The sequence below is a fragment of the Mustela putorius genome, unplaced genomic scaffold (genome assembly GCF_011764305.1).
Source record: "Mustela putorius furo isolate JIRA1106 unplaced genomic scaffold, ASM1176430v1.1 tig00000695_pilon_pilon_pilon, whole genome shotgun sequence".
In the NCBI taxonomy this organism is placed as follows: domain Eukaryota; kingdom Metazoa; phylum Chordata; class Mammalia; order Carnivora; family Mustelidae; genus Mustela; species Mustela putorius.
In genome coordinates this window covers 7615770-7637669 of record NW_025421447.1, presented here as the reverse complement: position 1 = coordinate 7637669, position 21900 = coordinate 7615770, and the positions used below count along the sequence as shown (strand labels likewise).

Below are 21900 nucleotides of genomic sequence, written 5' to 3'. Positions count from 1 at the left end.
GCCTTCGGCTCGGGTCATGATCCCGGGGTCCTGGGATCGAGCCCCACGTGGGGCTCTCTGCTCAGCAGGGAGCCTGCTTCCCCCTCTCTCTCTGCCTGCCTCTCTGCCTACTTGTGATCTGTCAAATAAATAAATAAAATCTTAAAAAAAAATTCATTTGAGAGACAGTGTGGGAGAGCACTAGACGGGGGAGGGTCAGAGGGAGAGGGAGAAGCAGACTTCCCACTGAGAAGGGAGCCCAACTTTAAACCTGATCCTAGCACCCCGGGATCATGACCTGAGCAGAAGGCAGACCCTTAACCCATCAAGTCACCGAGGCACCCCATCCCCTTGATACTTTTTGAAACAAGCAAACGTCCTATTTATTCAAGAATTAAACTGAAGGGGGCTCCTGGTTGACTCAGTCAGTTAAACGTCTGCCTTTGGCTCAGGTCATGATCTCGAGGTCCTGGGATCAAGCCCCACATCAGGCTCTCTGTTCAGCAGGGAGCCTGCTTCTCCCTCTCACTCTCCCTCTGTGCTCACTCTCTCTCAAAAATAAATAAATAAAATCTTTAAAAAATTAACCTGAAAAATGCTATTAGATGCTAAAAAGAGATCTTCAGTGAACACACCTGTTGCCCTGTGAGGTTCTGGCCCCGAGAACATTCGGGAGCCGCCCACCTACCCATCGTGCTGAGAGTATCAGCTCTTGGCTCGGTGGGGCTGGTTTGTCTGGTTAGTAGTGTGACATCGTCTGCTGAACAGGCACACCAGGAAGGAAGGTAGAAAGCTTAATACTTGACTCAGGGTTTCTCAGTTCCTCTGGACTTCTCTTTGAGCCGGATCATTTAATGTGATTGTTTTGGTTTTTCTCTACCCTTCCTTTCCTTCATCAGGTAAAAGCTTTTACTTTGAACAACCCCCCTGACATCATGATACTGCAGGAAGATACCGTTCATCAAGAGACAGACAAACAGGGGCGCCTGGGTGGCTCAGTAGGTTAAAGCCTCTGCCTTCGGCTCAGGTCATGATCTCAGGGTCCTGGGATCAGGCCCTGCATCGGGCTCTCTGCTCAGCGGGGAGCCTGCTTCCTCCTCTCTCTCTGCCTGCCTCTCTGCCTACTTGAGATCTCTGTCTGTCAAATAAATAAATAAAATTTTAAAAAGAGAGACAGACAGACAGAAGCCTGGGATTAAACATGAACTGTTGCTCCTCTCTTCTGCCCCTTGTCCAAGGGCATGGCACTTATGCACACTTATTGCTACCTCACAATAACCTTTTCTTTTTTAAATTAATTTATTTATTTGTCAGAGAGAGAAAGAGAGAGAGAGCACAAGCAGGAGGAGCGGCAGGCAGAGGGAGATGGGAGTCCCCCATTTGGAACTTGATCGCAGGACCCTGGGATCATGAGCTGAGCCAAAGGCAGACACCCCACCCACTGAGCCACCCAGGCGCCCGCTGTGGCACAGCACACCAGGGTCCCATCCTCACTTTCCCGCATCCTCCTTTCACCTGGTACGGAATGATTCTCAACACAAACTCTTTGTAGATCCAACAGGTGGTGCTGGTACAGACCTCTGGGCCTTGGCTTGGGTGGATCTCTGCCTACACAACTCCTCCCTAGCTTTCCAGAAGCAGTTCAAGGCTCACGGGTGAAGAGCTCCCCACGCCCCACCGCTGTCAGAGTTGACCCATCCCGCCGTCTTCCCAGTGACACTTTGCTCTCCCTATTTGTCCAGGGGGGGCTATTTCTCCCTTCTAGACACTGTGCTCCTTCAGGGGGAGGCTGGATCTTCCTGATCTCTGGATCTCGGTGCCTGGCCTACGATTTGGTAACGAGTAAGAGTTGGAGAGATATATCAAGAACACCTGCACGAAGGCGAGCAAGCAGGAAAGAAGGAAGAAACAAATGGGATGGTTTCAGGGCCAGGGACAAAGTTGAGTCCGAGGGACTTAGGTTGTGGGACAGCTGGTTTGTCTTAGGGCTTCACAAAGACCAGCCTTGAGACAACCCCGAGGAGTCCAGTTAAAAAGACGTGTTTCAAATCATGTAGGAGGCACGGAAGGAAGAGAGAGGGAGCAGCCCGGCTAGGTGGCCCAAGGGTCGCTCAGGGCGGAGATGAGACATTTTATGCCGGTAAAAACTCCATGAGGCTACTCATACTTTGCACCTGTGCGTACGAGCTGTACCCTGGCAATCTTCACACCATATAAAGTGGTTGTGCTCTCCAAATGGTGGCCTGGAGGTTTAATTTCAATGACTCAGTGTTGCATGGGGGAGGGAGCTCAGGAGTCCTCCGGAGGGAAGGGTGACAACAGAGAATGATGGGCAGATTGAGGGAACAGAGCAGGCCTTTGTGGGAAGAGAGGAAGAGGATAGGGGAGACCTAGAAGAGGGGCTTAGCCGGAGCCTGGCTGGCTCAGTCGGAAGAACCCTTGACTCTTAATCTCGGGGTTGTGAGTTTGAGCCCCACGTGGGATGCGGAGATTACTTGAACAAAACTTAAAGAAAAAAAAAAAGGCAAGAAAGAAAGAAAAGAGGGGGTTGGGGGAACTAATAAGAACAAGAGAGAGGATAAGTCTGCGAGGACCAGAAAGGAAGACAAGGTTAGGAAGGCAGGGGCAAGCAGCGGCTCCCTGGAACTTCTAGCAACCCAAGCAAATTCAGTTCAGCCCAGAGCCCCACAGGCTTCTCCCTGAAGGTTCTTCCCTCCAGCCGCAAGGACCTGGCTCCTGGAGACACTAAGTCAAGCTGTTTCCCATCTCCAAGCCCTCCCTCCAGCGATTCCCACTGCCTCATGGAGCTAATTTTAACATTCTTCCAAACTCAGCCAAGGGTGATCTCACCCCAGAAGTGTTCCCTGACCCCAAAGCTCTCTGCTATTCCTGCCACACAGAAGCACCAAGGGCGGGACGCCTGGGGGGCCCGGTCGGTTTAGTGGCTACCACTTGGTTTCAGCTCAGGTCGTGATCTCAGGATGATGATGAGATCCCGCCGAGCAATGGGCTCAGCATGGAGCCTGCATAAGATTCTCTCTCTGCCTCAGTCTTATGAATTACAACGACGTGCGTGTCTTTGCCTCCAGGATCCCGCATCACTCCATCCAGGATCCCGCATCACTCCGTCAAGGACAAGGCATTATTTATCCGACAGAAACGGATCCCCCACCAGGTGCGCGGCCAGGCAAGCCGCGGGAGCTCACCGCCCTCCCGCACTCCCCGCCCTGCCCCGCAGCCTGCCCCCGCGTCCGTTTGCGGGCGACCCCGGCCCGCGCCCCCGCTTCCATCAGACCCCGGACCGCAAGGCAGCGGGCAGTAACGATCGGAAAGGGACGCAGCTCTCTGCTTGCAAAGGCCTCCCTCCGAGTGTGGTCTCGGATCCGGACCCGGGGCATCACTCGCGAGCACGTTAGACACGCAGGTGCAGACCTCCTGGCGCGGGGCGGGGACGAGCTCGGGTCCCTGCCCCCGCAAGGCTGGCGGCCGCTGCGGGGCCGGGCGGTGGAGCGCTTCCAAAGACCCGCGCACGCGCGGAACCGGTGTGACGGGCGGACGCAGGCCCAGCGCCACCTGGCGGCCGCTAGTAAAACCTGCCCTTTCCCGGCGAAGGAGGCGCCGGCTTCTTCACCACGCACCGGAACAGCCACACCCTGAGCAGCCCCCGCCACCACCCGCCCAGGAACGACCCTTTCCGGAGCACCCACCTGCAGAACCCAGACTTCCCAAGGGAGGCACCAGGTCCTGGAGAAGGCGGTTTTGCCGTTTCCTGCAGTTCCCCTCCAAGCCGCCGGGGTGCACTAGTCATCAGTTTCTTTCCCAGTTTCCTCCTCCCGTTCAAACCCCGCGCCTCTCTCGCGCCAAGAGATGATCGGTCTCGCGAGATCTCTCGGCAACTTACAGAACCGGAAGTAACGTGTGGATCTCTTCCCTTCTGCGGCCATCGCTGAGGCTCCTGTGGGTGAGTTTTGGCCGTGCAAGCGCGAGAAAATCCACGGCCATCCGTTGGCGGGCGCGATGTCTTTTGACCCCGGGGGTCCGATACTCTCCCGGCGGATGAATAGCACCCAGGGAAAGGGGCCGGGATGGCCTCCATCTGTATTCCCGCAAGCCTGAGGGCCGCCGAGCTTGGGAATGGCGGAGGAGAGGGAGGTTTGGGAACCCCGCATATCGGCTCCTGGAGGGGAAGCGTTCTCTGGGGATGGAGACAAGTCTACTAAGTGTAGTTCCTTAGAGATGGTCTGGAAATAGTTACCTGGTAAAGCCAGGGAACTTGGCAGGCCGCGCTCGCCCAGGGGAAGGCTTTTTGGGCCCGAGATGCGCAGTCCTGCCCAGGCTTGGGGACGGAGGAGCCGATGGGTTTTGTGGGGAGCTAAACGCGCTCGCGCCCGGGTCTGTAGTGGGTGGACGGTGGTCGGTCTCTGCAGAGTGTGATGTTAAGGGAGTGAGTTGTGGGGCTCCGTTGCCTTCACGCATTAGGGGTGCGAGTCCCGTCTTGACTACCCGGTGATGCAGGAGTTGGAGGGTGTGAGCTGAAGCAGGTGTGTTACTGATGGGGAATTACTATCGTTATTATTTTAGACTTTATTTATTAGCACACGCAGAGGGAGAAGCAGACTCCCCGCTGAGCAGGGAGCGGTCCGCGGGCCTCCATCCCAGGACCCTGGGATATGACCTGAGCCGAAGGCAGATGCCTAAGGGACGGAGACCCCGGGCTCTCGGGAATTCTTTATCCCATCAACAAATACAGAAAATCCCGCGGTAGACTAGGATCGTTCCCGGGGCTTTCTGACCTGCCCAGCTGGCAGTGGTCCCGTTACCGGTGTGGAAAGTGGACTCGACCGTGGTCCCTTAAGGGCTGACGCGGCTTCTGACTTTCCTCTTCAGCCGAGATGAAGTTCAATCCCTTCGTGACTTCCGACCGGAGCAAGAACCGGAAGCGGCACTTCAATGCGCCGTCCCACATTCGCAGGAAGATCATGTCCTCCCCTCTTTCCAAGGAGCTGAGGCAGAAGTACAACGTGCGGTCCATGCCCATCCGGAAGGATGACGAAGTGCAGGTCTGGAGCGCGCGGGGGTCTCGGCGGAGCCCGCACGCCGGGCCCGGGAGAGGGATTGCGCTCGGGCCGCGATGCGCCTGAGACGCGGTTCCCGGAGCAGGAGGGCAGGAGGGAGCCGTAAAGTCCAACGGGAAACCGTGTCAGTCGTCCCAAGCACCAGAATCTGGGCCAGGTAACCGGAAGAAGGGAGGTGGTTCCGAACCAACGCACTACTTTGTGAGGCGCTTTTTCTCGGTGCGGTTGGTCAGCAGAGATGCGTCTGAGGACCAGTTCGGGCTCTGTCCGAGTTAAAGCCCAGATAGGGGAGCCCTCCCTGGACCGTAGTTTTACGTGGTGGTTTTATGTTTGCCGGTGGACACCTTGTCAGGTCGATTCAAGTGAAAATTTCTGTTTTCTTAGCTGTAACCTGCAGCTGGGGATGACAGGATCGAGGCCCGGCTCTAGAGCAGCGTGTGCCTGTCGCCAGTATTGATGGGGTTAGCGGGCGTTTAGGTAAAAGGCCAGTCTCCAGATGGCCATGTGGGTTTACACCCCCCGTTGGTTGCCACTGTACTAGTGCGGGATTTGTCGGTGCTTTCAGGACGTGGTCTTGGCTTTCAAGGTTTTTTTTTAAAGATCTTATTTATTTATTTGATGGACAGAGATCGCAAGTAGGCAGAGAGGGGGAAGCAGGTTCCCTGCTCAGCGGAGAGCCCAATACGGGCCTCCATCCAGGACGCCAGGATCATGACCCAAGCCAAAAGCAGAGGCCTTAACCCACTGGGCCACTCAGGCAGCCCTCAAGGTCTCTTAATGTGAGAAAATCTGCAGCTGGAAAGAAACATCTGTGCAGAAGCACTTTGGGTTGCTTCTAGAGTGACTGAGCATCACTGGGACTCGGGGGTGGGAAACTGGACTTTGGGAAAGAATTGGTTCCCACACATCCTTGCTGCTGCCTGCCCTGACACTGGGTTGGACACGTTAATGGGTTGTAAATTTAGTCTTGTGGCCTCTTGCCTCCTTCCATGTGGAGTAAAGTTCCTTGTTGTCCACCTGCTACTAAAGCCAAAGTGGGGTCGTGTTTTAACCTTTCACCAAGCTCGCGGCTGCTTGTGGACCACCAGTTGATGGATGTGCTGTCCATCACTGGATTTATATGGGGACATGGTTTATTTGCAGCTTCAAGCCAGAGAGAATTATTGGCACATTTCCGCTAGCCGTCCTGTCTTTGAAAATTGAAAGGTCTCACAGATCTGGTCGAGTCAGTGACGTTTACATGATCTGTAGCTTTCCTAGATCCCAAGGTTGATTTTTTTTTTTTTAAGATTTTGTTTATTTATTTGACAGAGTTCACAAGTAGGCAGAGAGGCAGGTCAGGGGGCAGGAGGAGCAGGGAGCTGAGCCGAGAGCCTGATGTGGGGCTCGATCCCAGGACCCTGAGATCATGACCTGAGCCAAAGGCAGAGGCTTAACCAACTGAACCACCCAGATGGCGCCCAAAGGTTAATCTTAATATTTCTGTTATTTTTGAACATAACATTTAGGTTGTGCGAGGACACTACAAAGGTCAGCAGATTGGCAAGGTCGTCCAGGTCTACAGGAAGAAATACGTCATCTACATTGAACGAGTGCAGCGAGAGAAGGCGAATGGCACAACCGTCCATGTGGGCATTCACCCTAGCAAGGTAGGTGTTTCTGAGAGTGCCCGAGAGAAGAGAAGGAATTTACAGGAGGTGTTGGCAAATGTGGTTGCTTGTTCGCAGGGCCCTCCCAGAGAACTAGAATCCTTGATTTTAGAGGTTCTAGAAACCAGTCTTAAAAGCCAACACAGTATTTGAATGGAGTTCTAGAAATCAGGCTGAAATTTTTTATAAGATCAAGGCATCTTGACCGGTCATGATGTATATTTAATGTATCTTCTCCTCAAAAGCTATGGTGAACAAATCTTAAAATCTAGGAAATAGGGAAATTTTTCTATTAAATGGAGCTGATGCCCTGTTCATTCTCAGTATTAAAGCTGAGTAAGCAGGGGCACCTGGGGGATTCAGTCAGTTAAGTGTCCAACTTTTTGGTTTTGGCTCAGGTTGTGACCTCAGTGTTCTGGGATTGAGGCCCCCAAGTGGGGCTCTCCACTCAGCGTAGAGCTTGCTTGAGATTCCCTGTCCCTGTGCCCCTCCCACTAATGCACTGTCTCACTCCTGCTCGCTCTCTCCCCACTCCCTCTAAAATAAATAAATAAATCTTAAAAAGTAAGTAACGCCAGGTAAACAGGATGTCAGTTCTACAACCCTGTAAAGTATTAAGCCATTTACAAATGGGGGAAAAAAACGAAGCCCACAAGCTAAGATCTCCTGGATAGTGGTAGTATCTGAGCCAGCATAGAAAATCTGGTCTGTTTCCCATGCAGGTACCTGTCCGGAACTTGGATGTGAATTCTCGGATATTGTAATTTCTCGCTTCTGGTTTTTAAAAGATCTTATGATGCTGCCATAAATCTGTTTCCAAACTACAGGAAAGTTGGAAGGATTGGTGTGGCAATACTCCTGCATCTCTTTCACTTGGAATTCACTATTAGTGTTTTCCTGTGTTTTCTTTGCCTCTCTTCACTACCCCTAGTGGATTACCAGCGTGGTGATGCTTCCCTCTAATTCCTTTAGTATGTGTCTCTTGAGAGCAAGGACTTTGCTGTTCTCTGGCCTTCACCAGTCCTGTGTCTGTCCCACCAGTAGATCGGCTACTATCCAGGTCACCAGCCCAGTGATAGCTTCTTGGTCTTTTCCAGGTAGCACAGTGTAGGATGTAAGTTTCCTTCACTGTGGCTCGGTGATTGTCTTCATCTCTTTATTTCAGTCTAAGGACTTCAGACCTCTAAAGGCAGAGGACTCTGGCCCGGACCTCAACACCCAGTTGGCTGTTTTGCATTTTAGCTTGAATTTCTGATGGGTAACATCAAACCTAATGTGTTCAGACTTATGATTCTGTCCACGGTTTGCCACCAACACAGCAGCTTTGTCCTCCCAGTTGCTCATTTTAGTAGTGGGAGTAACAAAGTTGTAGTCTTTCAGCAAGATTAGTGATTATGATGCAATATTGTGTATATATCACTACTGCTGATCATATCTGTAGGACTTAAAAGTCTGTACGTTGCCTTTTTTTTTTTTTTAAAGATTATTTATTTATTTGGCACACAAAGTGAGATCACAAGTAGGCAGAGAGGGAGGCGGGGGAAGCAGGCTCCCCACTGAGCAGAGAGCCCAATGCGTTGCTCGATCCCAGGACCCTGAGATCACAACCTGCGCCGAAGGCAAGAGGCTTTACCCACTGAGCCACCCAGGCGCCCCAGTTTGTAAGTTTATACCTTGACGTGTGTCCTGTCTGCCATCCCTGGCTGACCATTTTAATCTTGTCACAAGTTTGACTTTTTACAATAGTACCTATCCCTGCCATCATACAGTATTGGTCTGTCTGATGTCTCTCACCATAATGTGCTAAAGGTTTCAGGTGTCTGAGTGTAGCCTAACTGTAGGGCCTTATTTGATCACCCTATAGGATTTAGCCCCTGCTCACCAGCAGTCCTTAGTCTCCCCCATATTGCCTGTTTTTCTGTATATCAGAGTCTGACATGTATCCACGTCTTTTGTTTTCTCACTCCCCATACCAAAGTACAGGCTCTGTGATGGCAGAGATTTCTTTTTGGTGGTTTTGCTGTGTTCCCAAACCTGGTTCAGTGCTCTTTGCCCCTGTTCCTCGCCTTCCTTCACAAGACCTAAATTTACCATCACCTGGAGACCTTTAACTATTAGATTTGTCTCAAGAAGAATCTATACTCTGGTTTTGTGAAACTACATTTATACTCCAACTTGATTCTCTAGTTACGGTAAAAACAACAATGTGTATGACTTGATTAGCTTGTGAAGCTGGTAACTCTAGAAGTGTTTTGTTGCTCTGCAGGTGGTTATCACTAGACTAAAACTGGACAAAGACCGCAAAAAGATCCTGGAACGGAAAGCCAAATCTCGCCAAGTAGGAAAGGAAAAGGGCAAATACAAGGAAGAAACAATTGAGAAGATGCAGGAGTAGTCTTCTTTGTGACTTGAAATAAAAACTGTTAAAATGAAGAGCCTTTGCTTTCTGTGTGGAGCTTGGGGATAACACCCCCCCCCTGCCAGCCGGTGGGTTTTCCGGGAAGTCGGGTAGCATTTGCTACTGGAGGCAGGTCCCCCATCCTGGGCCTGGACTGTGCTAAAGAAAAATACTATCTAGGTAGAGGGGGTTTTCCCATTTGAGCACCAACTCTTTAGTCACCGAGAGTAATGAGATTCGGCTAACATAGTGGGGGTGTCTCCCTTATTAGAGCAGGCGGTAATTGGGGGGGCATCATGGCTCACTGAGGAAAGCTCAGAAAAAGAGACCTGTGGGCTACGGCCGAACCTGCTATCTCCCTGCTGCTGGGCGACGACTATGTAGGTGTGCTTGTGGCGAGCTGCATGTAAGTGACACTGCCCACGTGCTGGGGCTTGAGTACAAGTCAAGTGAGGAGCCACTGCCCCCAGCTGTGCTCATCCTTTACCGTAATCTCGCGGGCGCTGGTGCCAGTCGCGCCAAAACCTCAGCGCAAATGCTTACGTTGCAGTTCGAAGTAAACGTTCCTCTGAAACGTGGGTTCCCAGGGCTCCATGAAGAGGCGCCCGCAAGGGACAGCCCTCGCGCCTCCGGCCTCGCTCCTTTCCCATGAAACTTCTAGATGCAGAATGAGGGATGCAGCTCACTTTCCTCACTTCCAGACCGCGAGGGACGGGGTCAGCGGCTCGCTCTGCCAAGGTCACGCGTGGGCCGGCCGCAAGTACCTCCAGCCCCAGGGACCGCGGAACGACAGGCGGCCAAAACCCTTAGCGGTACCCCGTCCCTCCGGGAAATTAAAAAGATGCCCGGCGGGGGCGGGGCTTCCGGCTGGCGCGGAGCAGCTTCCGGTGCGGGCGGCGGGGGAGGGGAGGACGGCCCCCCGACGCCGCAACCCCCAGCCCATCCCCCTCACAGCCCAGGCTTCCGGCCTGGGTTTGGCGGCCGTTGATCCTCCCCGCGTCTCCCGGCCTCGCTCATTTGTTCATCCCCGAACTCGCGGTCCTCGGTCCTCGCAGGAGTCGGGGGCAGCGATCGGTGGGCGGGGCGGAGGGGGCCAAGCCGGGAGGGAGTACAGGGAGGAAGGCCACGCACGCAGGGGAGGTGGCGCCCGCAGCGGGTCTCCAGGAGCGGGCGGGACGTCTGTCAGGGGATGCGGGGAGGCTCTGCTAAGTGCTTCACCTGCGTTATCCCCGCGTCTGCATCAGGAAACCAGTACGTCCCCTTGTGGCTGAGGGAGCTGAAGCCCAGTAACTCCGCCCGGGGCAGGGACACACCCCTCAGCCCTCCCCTTGCCGGCCTCGCCCTTGCACCTGCACGGGAAGCGTCCGCCTATGGTCCTCTGAGCATCTTTTGTCTCGCCGGATCCTTGGCCGTCTGAGGCAGTACCCCCCCGTAGAGGGATCAGCACCTACCTGCGAGGTTGTGTACGCCCGAACCAGTCGACGACGAACACAAGATCAAGTGCTCCAGAGACCGGGCTGTCCAGAGGACGGAGAGGTGGCAATCGGCTGGAGTCGCTGGACCCATCAGGAAGGCGGCTGAGTTCACAAGACCAACGAAAGGGCCTTCCAGGTCTGGGACGCCGAAGCAAAGACTCACAGGTGGGTGAGGACGGGAGATGGCTCCAGCTTTCCCTAACCAAGGTCATGTATCCGTAGTTACCCCGCCGTCACAGACCGCGTCAGGAAGCTCGACACGGTTCTTTCCTGCTGCTGTGGAACAGGTGCTGAAAACCGAGACGACCGCAGGGAGGGGCAGATAAGTTGGACACGTTTGTAGAGCGCTTAGAGACGCTGGGAAGCAGGAGAGTGCGGGCTCTTCTAACCCGACCTGCGGCCAGTTGTTGCCAGGCAGCCAAGTTCCCAGGATGGCCAGATCATCCCCTTTTCCAAGAAGGGCAGCCAAGATTCCTCTATGAAATCCCATCTGTACCTATAGAGAAATCGTTCTCATTTCTCAAAAAACAAACACTGATGGACTAACCAAAATAGGCCCGTTAGCAAACTGTAGCGTTTCCTAGCATATTGTGAGGACCATATCTCAGATTAAAGGCTGAAATTTTGAATCTTTTTGCTATAAATTACTTCCAACCTGTCTTCATTCTTTTATAGGATGAATTTGAAGCTTTTGCTTCCCTTGCAGTCCTCTGAAGGGCCTCAAATAGCAGCCAGGGCAGCCACTCAATTAGAGCTGCTGGTTTCAGGGACGAGTCTGGAAAGTGCTTTCCTGGATCCTGCTGAATATCTCGTGGTCTCTTCTGAGGACCTTTGGCTGTGGGATGATAACATATTCCTTTTAAACGTGATTAAATGATTAAATGTGACTGGTAGGGGCGCCTGGGTGGCTCACTCCATTAAGCATCTGCCTTCAGCTCTGGTTATGATCCCAGGGTCCTGGGATAGAGCCCCACGTCGGGTTCCCTGCTCAGTGGGAAGCCTGCTTCTCCCTCTGCAGCTCCCCCTGCTGTGCTCTCCCTGTCAAATAAATAAATTCTTATAAATAAATAAGTGTGACTAGTAGATGAAACAAACTGGTTTATGTACTGCAGAACTTCTCAGAGACTTTATTTTTAAAAAAAGATTTATTTGAGAGACAGTGGGCACTTGTGAGCAGGGAGAGGGGCAAACGTAAAGAATCTCAAACAGACTCTGCTGCGGAGACCCACGTGATGGACCCTGAGATCACCACCTGAGTTCAAAACCAAGAGTCAGATGCTTCATCAACTGAGCCACCCAAGTACCCCCTCTGAGCCTTTAAAATGTCCATTTACACTGAGGATCTTGAGCTCACACTTAAACAGCATTTGCAAACATTCTATTTCTTCAACACTGAAATGGATGTTTTCCACATATATTAATCTGGATCTGTTCATTTAACGTAGGTCCTCTGTTTTTTCCCCCTCAAAAAAAAGTCATCAGAAAGTCAGCGGTTTTACAGTCAGCAGAGTCTTAGAATCAGGAATGTTCTGTGGTCAGCCAGTGATGCTGAACATGAGAGTTTGAAGCCTTTTTAGTGGAGAATCTTCCAGACCTCAGCTTAACTAAGACTGTCGCTCAGAGCTTTGAAGCCTTTTCAACTTTCTCTGCTTTCCAGGGTTCTGCCCTGCCTCTCGGCTCTCCCTCCGATGGTGGCATCCCATGGATTTTGTTTTCCCCCCTATTGCCATTACTCCTGTTTTCATCACGTGAACTCTTCCCCTGGCCTCATCGCCATCCTACAACCCGGAGTGGTTCTAAGGAGTCTCAGTTGACTCTCAAGTTCTCTCCCTGAGGAATTCTCCCATCTTGGTGGGGTGTACCAACCGGAGTACCTCTTTTTGGCATAACGAGCCCCTGACAAACCTCTCTGCACAGAGTTGGAGTTTTTCCATTTCTGGAAACAGACAGACCCTGCCGCCTCTAGTCAGAGCCGTCAAGCCCGTACTGGAAGGGGTCTCCAGTCTTGGAATGCCCAAGTTCATTTGGACTTTCTGCTTTGTTCTGGAAATATGTGGGCCTCAGTTCAGGCAGAATCAAAACTAGTCTAAGCCTGCAGACCTCCCAGGAGGGCAGAACTTGTTTCCTCACCCACAATGCTGGACTCCTCTGGTTGGATAGGAGACCATTTATTACTTCTTCTGCCTTCCTTGTAACAGTCACATGATCACACTCCGAGTCACTGATGCTGGCGTGCCTTCATTCCTGGTACCCTCTACTGTCTCCCCCAGTCCTGCTGCAGCCACTCCTTAGCCCAGGCCCCGAGAATGGTCCCTGTGGCACCAGCTGGTGTCATTTCAAGCGGTAGCAACATCTGAGGATATGCCATATATGGCCAGTGTTTGAGAGCCTCTGGGAAGGCCTGCTGCATGGACACGATGCTGGACGGTTATGAGAACGTGGTCCCTCAGGGTAAGGACTCAGTCTTCACTCACTACTCCTGTGTGCCGTCACCAGGGGAAAATGTCATTCAAAAATTTCCCAGCACTTTCTCCTTCATTCTCCTAAAATGCAGACAGACTCTTCGGCCCCAAGAAATCGATTACATTGATTGTGGGAAAGCTAAAAAAGCCCCTTCCTGGGGCTCCTGGGTGGCTCAGTGGGCTAAAGCCTCTGCCTTCGGCTCAGGTCATGATCCCAGGGTCCTGGGATCGAGCCCCGCATTGGGGTCTCTGCTTGGCAGGGAGCCCGCCTCCTCCTCTCTCTCTGCCTGCCTCTCTGCCTACTTGTGATCTCTGTCAAATAAATAAATAAAATCTTTAAAAAAAAAAAAAAAAGCCCCTTCCTGGTGCTAACTTCAGGTTCAAGTTTGCGGTTATCATGGTGCCTTCCAGCAACATTCTCCCATTTATTTATATTATTTTAAAAGTTACTGAGGGAGAGTGTCCGTCTACTGCCTGAAGCATTTCCATGTATCCTCTCTCCTACTCATGTAATAAATAAAGACCAGTTAACTAGGTTTCACTTTATGAGCGAATAGTTTCATTCACTCTGTTTGCCTAAAGTCTAAAATTACTACATATTTCTATATATATCTTAGTAACTTTATTCCTCTGTGATCTTCCTTTTCTGTGGTGGTCTTCAAAAATCAGATGAAGAATGAGGAACTGGCAGGGAAAGTCTCCCAGAGGGAATATCGGGGATTTTAACTCTGTTTTTTCTCTCCCTGTCTTAGGCTCCTTCTTACAGTTGTCCACGATGCCCCAGAAACCTGGAAACGACCCTCCTCATGTGTCCACTACAAGTGACACGGAAACGGAGATACATCACATGAGAGAAAAGTTTCTTGCAAGTGTGACCAAGTTAGTTGAAAGCAAAAGTTACAACAGTAAGGTATTTTCCAAAGAAAAGTACTTTCAAACGATAAAGGAAGTCAAAGAAGCTAAGGAAAAGGGGAAGAAGTCCTCGCGTGACTACCGCCGTGCGGCAAAATACGACGTGATCTCTGTGCAAGGCACAGAGAAACTGATCAAGGCGACGCACGGAGAACGCGACCGAATTCGGTATTACGTGCATAAGGAAGAGTTGTTTGACATTCTCCATGATACACATCTCAACATTGGACACGGCGGGCGGACACGCATGCTCAAGGAGCTACAAGGAAAGTACGGGAATGTCACCAAAGAAGTCATTGTCTTGTACCTGACGCTCTGTAAACAGTGCTACCAGAAGAACCCGGTACCCAAGAGAGGTCTTGCCCCCAAGCCCATGCCTTCGAAGGACACTGACTCCAGGTGCCAAGTTGAGGTCCTGGACATGCAGTCAAATGCTGACGGTGAGTTCAAGTTTATCTTGTATTACCAGGACCACTTAACCAAGTTTATTATTTTACGGCCATTGAAAGCAAAGCGGGCCCATGAGGTGGTCATTGTCCTCTTGGACATCTTCACGATTCTTGGTACACCTCGCGTGTTAGACTCTGGCAGTGGTGTGGAGTTCACAAACCAGGTTGTGCATGAGCTCAGTAAGGTATGGCCAGACCTAAAGGTTGCCTGTGGTAAACAGCGCCCTGGCCAGGGCCCAGGCTCCCTGGAGCAAGTCAGCCACGATGTCAAGAACATGGTAAGGGCCTGGATGCAGAGTAACCGCTCATGTTGCTGGGCCGAAGGCCTGAGATTCATACAGATGGCGAGGAATCAGATGTTTGACGTGTCCCTGCAGCGAAGTCCATATGAGGCAATGTTTGGTTTTAAGGCCAAACTCGGGCTGTACTCTTCGCACTTACCCCGGGAAACTGTGGCCATCTTACAAACAGAGGAGGAGCTGGAAATTGCTGAAGAACAACTAGAGAGTAGCCTTTGGAGGGGGCAGGAAGAAAGGACTGAGGTTGCAGCAGACAGATCTGATGTGGACGAGGATCTCGATCCCACAGCTCCAGAAGCAGCAGAGCCCAGCACCTCACAGGGGGCCCCACGTCTCTTTTGCTGGTGACCAGGCACCTGCCGAGTGGGCGCCATATGGCCCTTGGGGAACTACCACCAAATTCCCTGGGGAAAGGAGCCCGAAGGGTAGACCTTCCCATCAGTCAAATTGTCCATGGAAGTCCTTGCTTGAAGGGGCAAACCTGGTGAGGTCTGTGACCTGGGGCCACCATGACAAAGGACCGCAGTCTTGGCAGCCTAGAACAGCAGGAATTTACTCTCTCGTCCTTCTGGGGCCAGAAGTTCAGAATCGGGGTGTCGGCAGAGTCTGCCTCTCCTGGAGGCCCTGAAGGAGAATCCATTCCGTGCCTCTGGCCTTTCTCTGATGGCTGCTTGCAATCCTTGGCTTGTACAAGGCCAGTCTCTGCCCCATCTTCCTGTGGGTCTCCATATGTGTTCTCCTTTTCCTTCTCTTAGAAGGACCCATTGGATACCAAATCCATGTCATTGGGTTTAAGGCCCACCCCATTTGAGGGTGATCTCATCTCGAGAGCCTCCCCTAAATTATATTTACAAAGACACTTTCCCCAAATGTGGTCAGAGTCTCAGGTACTGGGGGTTTGGCCCTGGGCATAACTTTCTGGGGGACAGAGTTCTACCAACTACCCAGTGTGTTTGCCTGCAGGATGTGAACTGATGGGGTCTTACCAGTGAAGCTGGTGGGGGTGCCCTCCCTATTTCTAGTACGCATTCCTTCTGCCAAATCCTGCTCTTCAGACAATATCCGAAAAGACAGGGCACAGAGGAAAAGATGGAGATGAAGGACAAGTCAAGAGAGAAGATGTTGACCCAGCACACCCTGGGGAGTGGCCACCTCAGCACCTGCTCTCTATTTCCTGCTTCAAGAAATACCATAGGTGCCATCCCACCTCTCAGAACAGCATGTGCAGGGAACGGTGTGACCTGCCTGGAGCGTACTTTAAAAGTTGGCCAGAATTAAGACATGGCTAGGGTTTCAGTCTGAGTATGCCAGTTGTCTCTGCCTTAAGAATAGCAAAGCATGTCTTTCTGGAACGGGTCAGTACATTCCAGGAAGTGACCAGTCGCCAGGGACTCTGGAGCAAAGGGCAAACATGGGCCAGATGTCCCTGCTCTGGCCAGAGGAGACTAGAGCAAGGGCCAGTCTGAGTCATGGTTCAGGGTAAGGAGAGCTGACCTGGACAAGGAGAAGGACAGTGCCTTGGATCTGGGTTCTGCTGTGTTCCTATGGCCGAGACAAAAGCCTAGCCCACTGGAGATGTTCTGGGAGGATCTGTCGTGGGAACGAATAGTTCTGCAGAGGTGACCACGGGAAGGAGAGGGATCTGGTCTTTATTCCCCCGTGCACTCTTCCTGCATATCCTGGAGCCATTCAAGCCCATTCTGATCACTCCCTGAGCCAGTTCCCTCCTCTGTAAGGGGCAGTACCTACCCCTACTCACAGAAGGGGCAACACTGCCAGCCTCACAGGGTGTTGTGAGAACCGGAGAGAAAATGTGGGAAGGGCTTTGTCTAAACGCTGAGTTAGTTGTCCTTGCTACCAGTGGAGCCCATCCCCCACATGAAAGCTGGAGGCCTCTGCCCTTCCTCTGCTGGTTAAACAGTGGTACCGGGAGGCTACATGATTATTATTAGAAAGGAGGTGACAGCACCTTCCAGCTTGTTCCGGGGGAGGGAGGGATCCTGTTCCATCCTTGGCAGGGACCTCACTCTGCACTGCTCCTTTGTCACTCACCCTGGCAGGGTCTGGGAGGCCCAGCTCCACTCATGTTACCAACGCTCTTGCTGACCTACTGCCTCGTGGTTGCCAGGCAAACCAGGAACCGCATTGTGGACCCAGGCAGGGGAGAGGTGAGATGAGGCACAGCGTCCCCGCCTGTCCCAGGGAGGGGCTGCAGAGAACCCAGGTCTCCCGAGCTGCTGCATCTCCACTCTTCCTTCCCCTTTTCCTTCTTAATGCTGGTGGTGGGAGAAGAGTTAGAGGTGTACACTGAGACCTGCTATGGCCTTACTCTGTGTTTCAGCATCTGGAACAGAAGCTTCCAGGGTCCCACCAGCTGCTTGCAGCGTGCAAATGTAGTTCGTGTGTGAAACTGAAAACTATCACCACCATCACTCTAGAAAACCAGGTTTCACATACATCTCTGGAAAAGTTGGAAGATCTAGCCACACCAGGCCTGCATCTTTGCATCACAGCGGAGTGGAGCTCGGTGGCAGCCCCCAGGGGGCAGTCTGCGCATGCGTCCTCCAGGCCTCCAGGTGGCCACTGTCAAGCCCCCGCAGAATATGGCCAGGTGCATTTCTGTGGCCATTGCTGGAGAAAGGCACATGAAGTCAGAATATGAACCAAGGCCAGAAACCGACCTCTGTTTGCTTTAAGAATTTTTTATAAAAGTGGCATTACAGGGGCGCCTGGGTGACTCAGTGGGTTGAAGCCTCTGCCTTCGGCTCAGGTCATGATCCCAGGTCCTGGGATAGAGCCCCACATCTGGCTCTCGGCTCAGCAGGGAGCCTGCTTCCCCTTTTCTCTCTGCCTGCTTCTCTGACTACTTGTGATCTCTGTCTGACAAATAAATAAATAAATCTTAAAAGAAAAAAAAAGAAAGAAAGTGGCATTCCACATCAGTGAGAGGGGTGGCATTACTCCGTTAATGTGTTTAAGGAGGGAACACATGAAGTCTGATTCCAAAACAGGAAAATAAACTACAAAAGTGTTGGGGGAAATGCGGGACTGTCGTGATCGTGGAATGGAGAAAACCTTCCTAAGCACTACAGGAAATTCAAAAGCTGTAAAAGAAAAAGCTAATACACTTGCTCTTCATAAAAATCTCAAACATCTATGGAAAATCCTCGTTTAAAAAGTGAACAATGGGCGCCTGGGTGGCTCAGTGGGTTAAGCCGCTGCCTTCGGCTCAGGTCATGATCTCAGGGTCCTGGGATCGAGTCCTGCTGAGCAGAGAGCCTGCTTCCTCCTCTCTCTCTCTGCCTGCCTCTCTGCCTACTTGTGATCTTTCTTTGTCAAATAAATAATAAATAAAATCTTTAAAAAAAAAAAAGTGAACAAAGGTAAGTGACATTGGGAGAAAATACTTGCAACACCTAAAACATCCTCATATTTTAAAAGTTTGCTTACAAATGAATACTGAAAAGAGGAGCCAACAGTGAGTAGCAGAGGCTAACAGAAGGAAAAGAAACAGGTAATGCTTCACGTGTCTGCGTGTACCTGCGTTGTGTTCGAAGAACCCCGAGGCTGTTCGTTTCACAAAACAGACTCAAGTTATTTGGGAATCTTAATGTTCTCCACTGTGCAGGTGAGAGAAGAGACACGAGCCTAGTGATCCTGTCTTGATTGGACAAACCTTACAGATAAGGAGCTACAGTGATTACTAGGTTATTTTCAAGACCGCTGTACTCATTTCCCACAGCTGCCACCCCACAATGAACTGGGGGGCTGACATAACAGAAATGTATTGTGTCACAGTTCTGGAAGCCAGAAGTCTGAGATCAAGGTGTCCACAGGTTTGGCTTCTTGCCAGGGTGCTGGGGAGACTTCCGTGCCTCTCCTAGTTTCTGGTAGCTTCAGGTGTCCCTGGGCTTGCAGATGACACCTTTGCATCTGTGTGTCTGTCTCTGTGTCCAAGGGTCCCCTTCTAATAAGGACCCCATCATTGAATTGAACAATGAGGCAGAAGAGGAAATGTTGCTCAGAAAGGGCATGTAGCCCAAGACTCAGATCCAAGTCTTTCCAAGTCCGAGGTCAGCTCTTAAAACCACCCCTCTTGCTCATGAATTTCTAGGGGTGCCCATTGCTCATGGGAAAATGGCTTAAACCTGATGGCCCAACTTGATGTGTAAGCTGGCACACAGTGTGGTCCCAACTCAGGCACAAGAGCAGCTTCGGTTCCACTGCCCTTGCGGTAGGGAGAGAGACCACCAGCCAGTCTAGGTCCTGCTAGAGTCGCTTATACTTGCCAAGACTTGGTTCCCTCAACCCAGAACAGATGGCTGAACCGGCCCAGATGAGTGTTCTTCCTGCTCTCTGTGTCATATGGAAACTGTCCTCTCCCACTTTCACGCTTCCTGCCTCTCCCCAGACCACCATGCCGAAGCTCCCCATCAGGGCTCATGTCCCCGCTTCCGAGAAGGTGACAAAAGATGGGAGATCCAGAGATAGATGCTTTGTTCTCCATCTGCCACTTTATCAAAACTAGCTTTTTGTTTTGTTTTAAAGATTTTATTTATTTATTTGACAGATATTACAAGTAGACAGAGAGGCAGGCAGAGAGAAAGGAAGGGAAGCAGGCTCCCTGCTGAGCAGAGAGCCAGATGTGGGGCTGGATTCGGGGCTCCATCCCAGGGTCCTGGGATCATGACCTGAGCCGAAGGCAGAGGCTTTAACCCGCTGAACCACCCAGGCGCCCCTATCAGAACTAGCTTTATGTTGTGGGATAAAACCTGCTTTTCTGCAGCTCTCGGAGAAGAGGGACACTTTCTTCTGATATTTGTGAGATGCTGTTCCCAGCGGTTTTGTGAAGCCAAGCATCGGAGTGCCCTTAACACTGAGAGAAGCGAGGGAAACTGCCTGAGGACCTGACTTACACACTTGCTTCCCAATTATGTTGCAAGCTTTTTGGACATGAGGGCAACAGACCATTAAAGCACGGCTTGCCAAGGCCAAGTTCTATCGCTATGCAGGTCAATTACCTCTGCCCAGTTACCTTAACCTTTTCCAGTCCCATAGCTTTGGGTTGTAGTATTTGAAGGGGGAGGTTTTGATTTTGTTTTTAAATGTTATTTACAAATCTTCCCACTTGGGGCGCCTGGTGGCTCAGTCGGTTGGGTGTCTGCCTTCGGCTCTAGTCATGATCTCAGGGGCTCTCTGCTCAGCGGGGAGCCTGCTTCCCCATCCCTCTCTCTGCCTCTCTGCTGCTTGTGATCTCTCTCTCTCTCTCTCTGTCAAATAAATAAACAAATAAAATCTTAAAAAAAAAAACCCAAATCTTCCCACTTGATTGTGGACATTTTACAGAAATCAATTTAAAACCTGAGATACTTTTAAATATGAAAGAGAAAGAGTCCTTCCCAGGACTCTTGTTCCAAAAGTTAACCAATGGCAGAATCTGTTTGTCCCTGGAATCTTCTTCTGAATTTTGTCCAGAATCCTATCCCTTTGAATGTATTGAAATGTGGTTTCTCTTTTAGTTCCTGGTTCCTTTTATTGTTTTTATCTTGGCGCTAATCTTTGTTTACCCAGGTTCTGACATTTTTACCCCAGAATTAATTACCCCAGATGGTCTGCTCTCCTGTGTTTTCCAAGCAAACAAAGTGGGCAGGAAATAAGAGTTTCCTGAGCAAATTGGCCTTCCGTTTTAGTATGAGACTTTGCCTTTCAGAAGCTTGCTTCTTTCATGTCTACTTCTTCTATTTATAATTGATTAAAGATTTTTTTCATTTGGATCTAATTAGATTTTACCTTCTCCCAATTCACAAGTAGTCCTAATATTTTGCCTTTTGCTTCCCTGAGTCTCTTTCTCTTTCGTAGAATCCACTGTTCTGTTTAAGGTCAATGGTAACATCCTTTTTGTTGACCAGCTCCTCACTCAGACCAGCTTCTCCACACCTGGAACTTTGGCTTCAGATCTCTTCTCTTCTTCTAGGCTCTTCTAGGCATTTCCCTTGACAGGACCATGTGCGTTAGCAGCCGATGAGCTCTGAGGAGCCTTGCCTCTTGGCGTTTTGCACAGATGGGTCCCTCCTAACTTTGGTGAGTCATTCAGCAACCAGATGTTTGCTTTTCTCCCCTCTCCACTCTACCTCGAGCCCAGAGTGTGCTGTGCCCTGAAGGAGAGCACCTTTGGGGCACCTGGGTGGCTCAGTGGGTTAAGCCTCTGCCTTCAGCTCAGGTCATGATCTCAGGGTCCTGGGATCGAGCCCCACGTCGGGCTCTCTGCTCAGCAGGGAGCCTGCTTCCTCCTCTCTCTCTCTGCCTGCCTCTCTGCCTACTTGTGATCTCTCTCTCTGTCAAATAAATAAATAAATAAAATCTTAAAAAAAAAAAAAAAAAGGAGAGCACCTTTCTTTCTGCCTTTCCGTGAGGCAGGAATCCTGGAAATGCCCCCCTTACATTGCAGGGACCCCCACCAGGATCTTCCTTCCAAGAGTAACCCAGATCACCAGTAACAACCCAGTTGCAGAGCCCTCTACCTGAACTAGGGTTGGGCCAGGCTAGACACCTGACGGCTGCCTCCCCTACTGCAGACACTTTCTGTACCCGGAAGAGAGCCTCCACACCCCCAGTCCTCTGCCCCTCACTTCCATCCATTCAATGCCTACAGACACCTGCGTGCTGGCCTGTGGAGGCACCACCAAGCCAGGGATCATGGTAGCATACCACATGCTGATACAGGGACACCGCAGAGCCTTCTCAGCCATATCAGGGGCTCTGTGAAGGCCCCGCATGAAGGCCACTGAGCGGAGTGCTGAAAGAGGGTCTGCGGGCTCACCCTTGAACATGTCCCATCCCGCCTACTGTGTATCAGAGGACTTCTCGAAGGTGGGATCGTCCACAGAAAACCCGACCAGACGTCATCTTAACCCAGCGATCAAATGAACACCTCCAGCATTTGTCCGACCCAATGCTTCTGCGACATTTATACCCAAAATGCATTATGTGGGTCTAATTACAATGAAACGAGAGATAAACCCAGATTGAGGGCCATCCTACAGACAGCTGGCCTGTGCTCTTCAAAAAGGTCAAAGCTGGGAAAGACAAAGACTGAAGGAAATAAAAGAAAGACTAAGGAACTGCCCCAGGAAAAGTGGGCTAAAAGACATGGCAATGCGGGGCATGATCCCAAACTTTCTTTTGTCGTAATGGACACTGCT

General features: G+C 51.2%; 2 protein-coding genes across 2 annotated transcripts; both read left to right on the top strand.

Annotated features, from left to right (window-relative positions):
* Positions 1-3799: 3799 nt before the first annotated feature.
* RPL26 (ribosomal protein L26) lies at positions 3800-9136 on the top strand. Its single transcript, XM_004760198.3, has 4 exons — positions 3800-3940; positions 4867-5039; positions 6563-6703; positions 8970-9136. The coding sequence occupies exons 2-4, from the start codon at positions 4872-4874 to the stop codon at positions 9096-9098; spliced, it is 438 nt and encodes a 145-aa protein (XP_004760255.1). The 5' UTR covers positions 3800-3940; positions 4867-4871; the 3' UTR covers positions 9099-9136.
* Positions 9137-9970: 834 nt separating this feature from the next.
* KRBA2 (KRAB-A domain containing 2) lies at positions 9971-17489 on the top strand. Its single transcript, XM_045083356.1, is given in 6 exon segments — positions 9971-10741; positions 12234-12840; positions 12842-12879; positions 12882-12944; positions 12947-13027; positions 13791-17489. Coding segments are annotated over 5 exon segments (1500 nt in total). The 5' UTR covers positions 9971-10741; positions 12234-12778; the 3' UTR covers positions 15047-17489.
* Positions 17490-21900: the final 4411 nt, after the last annotated feature.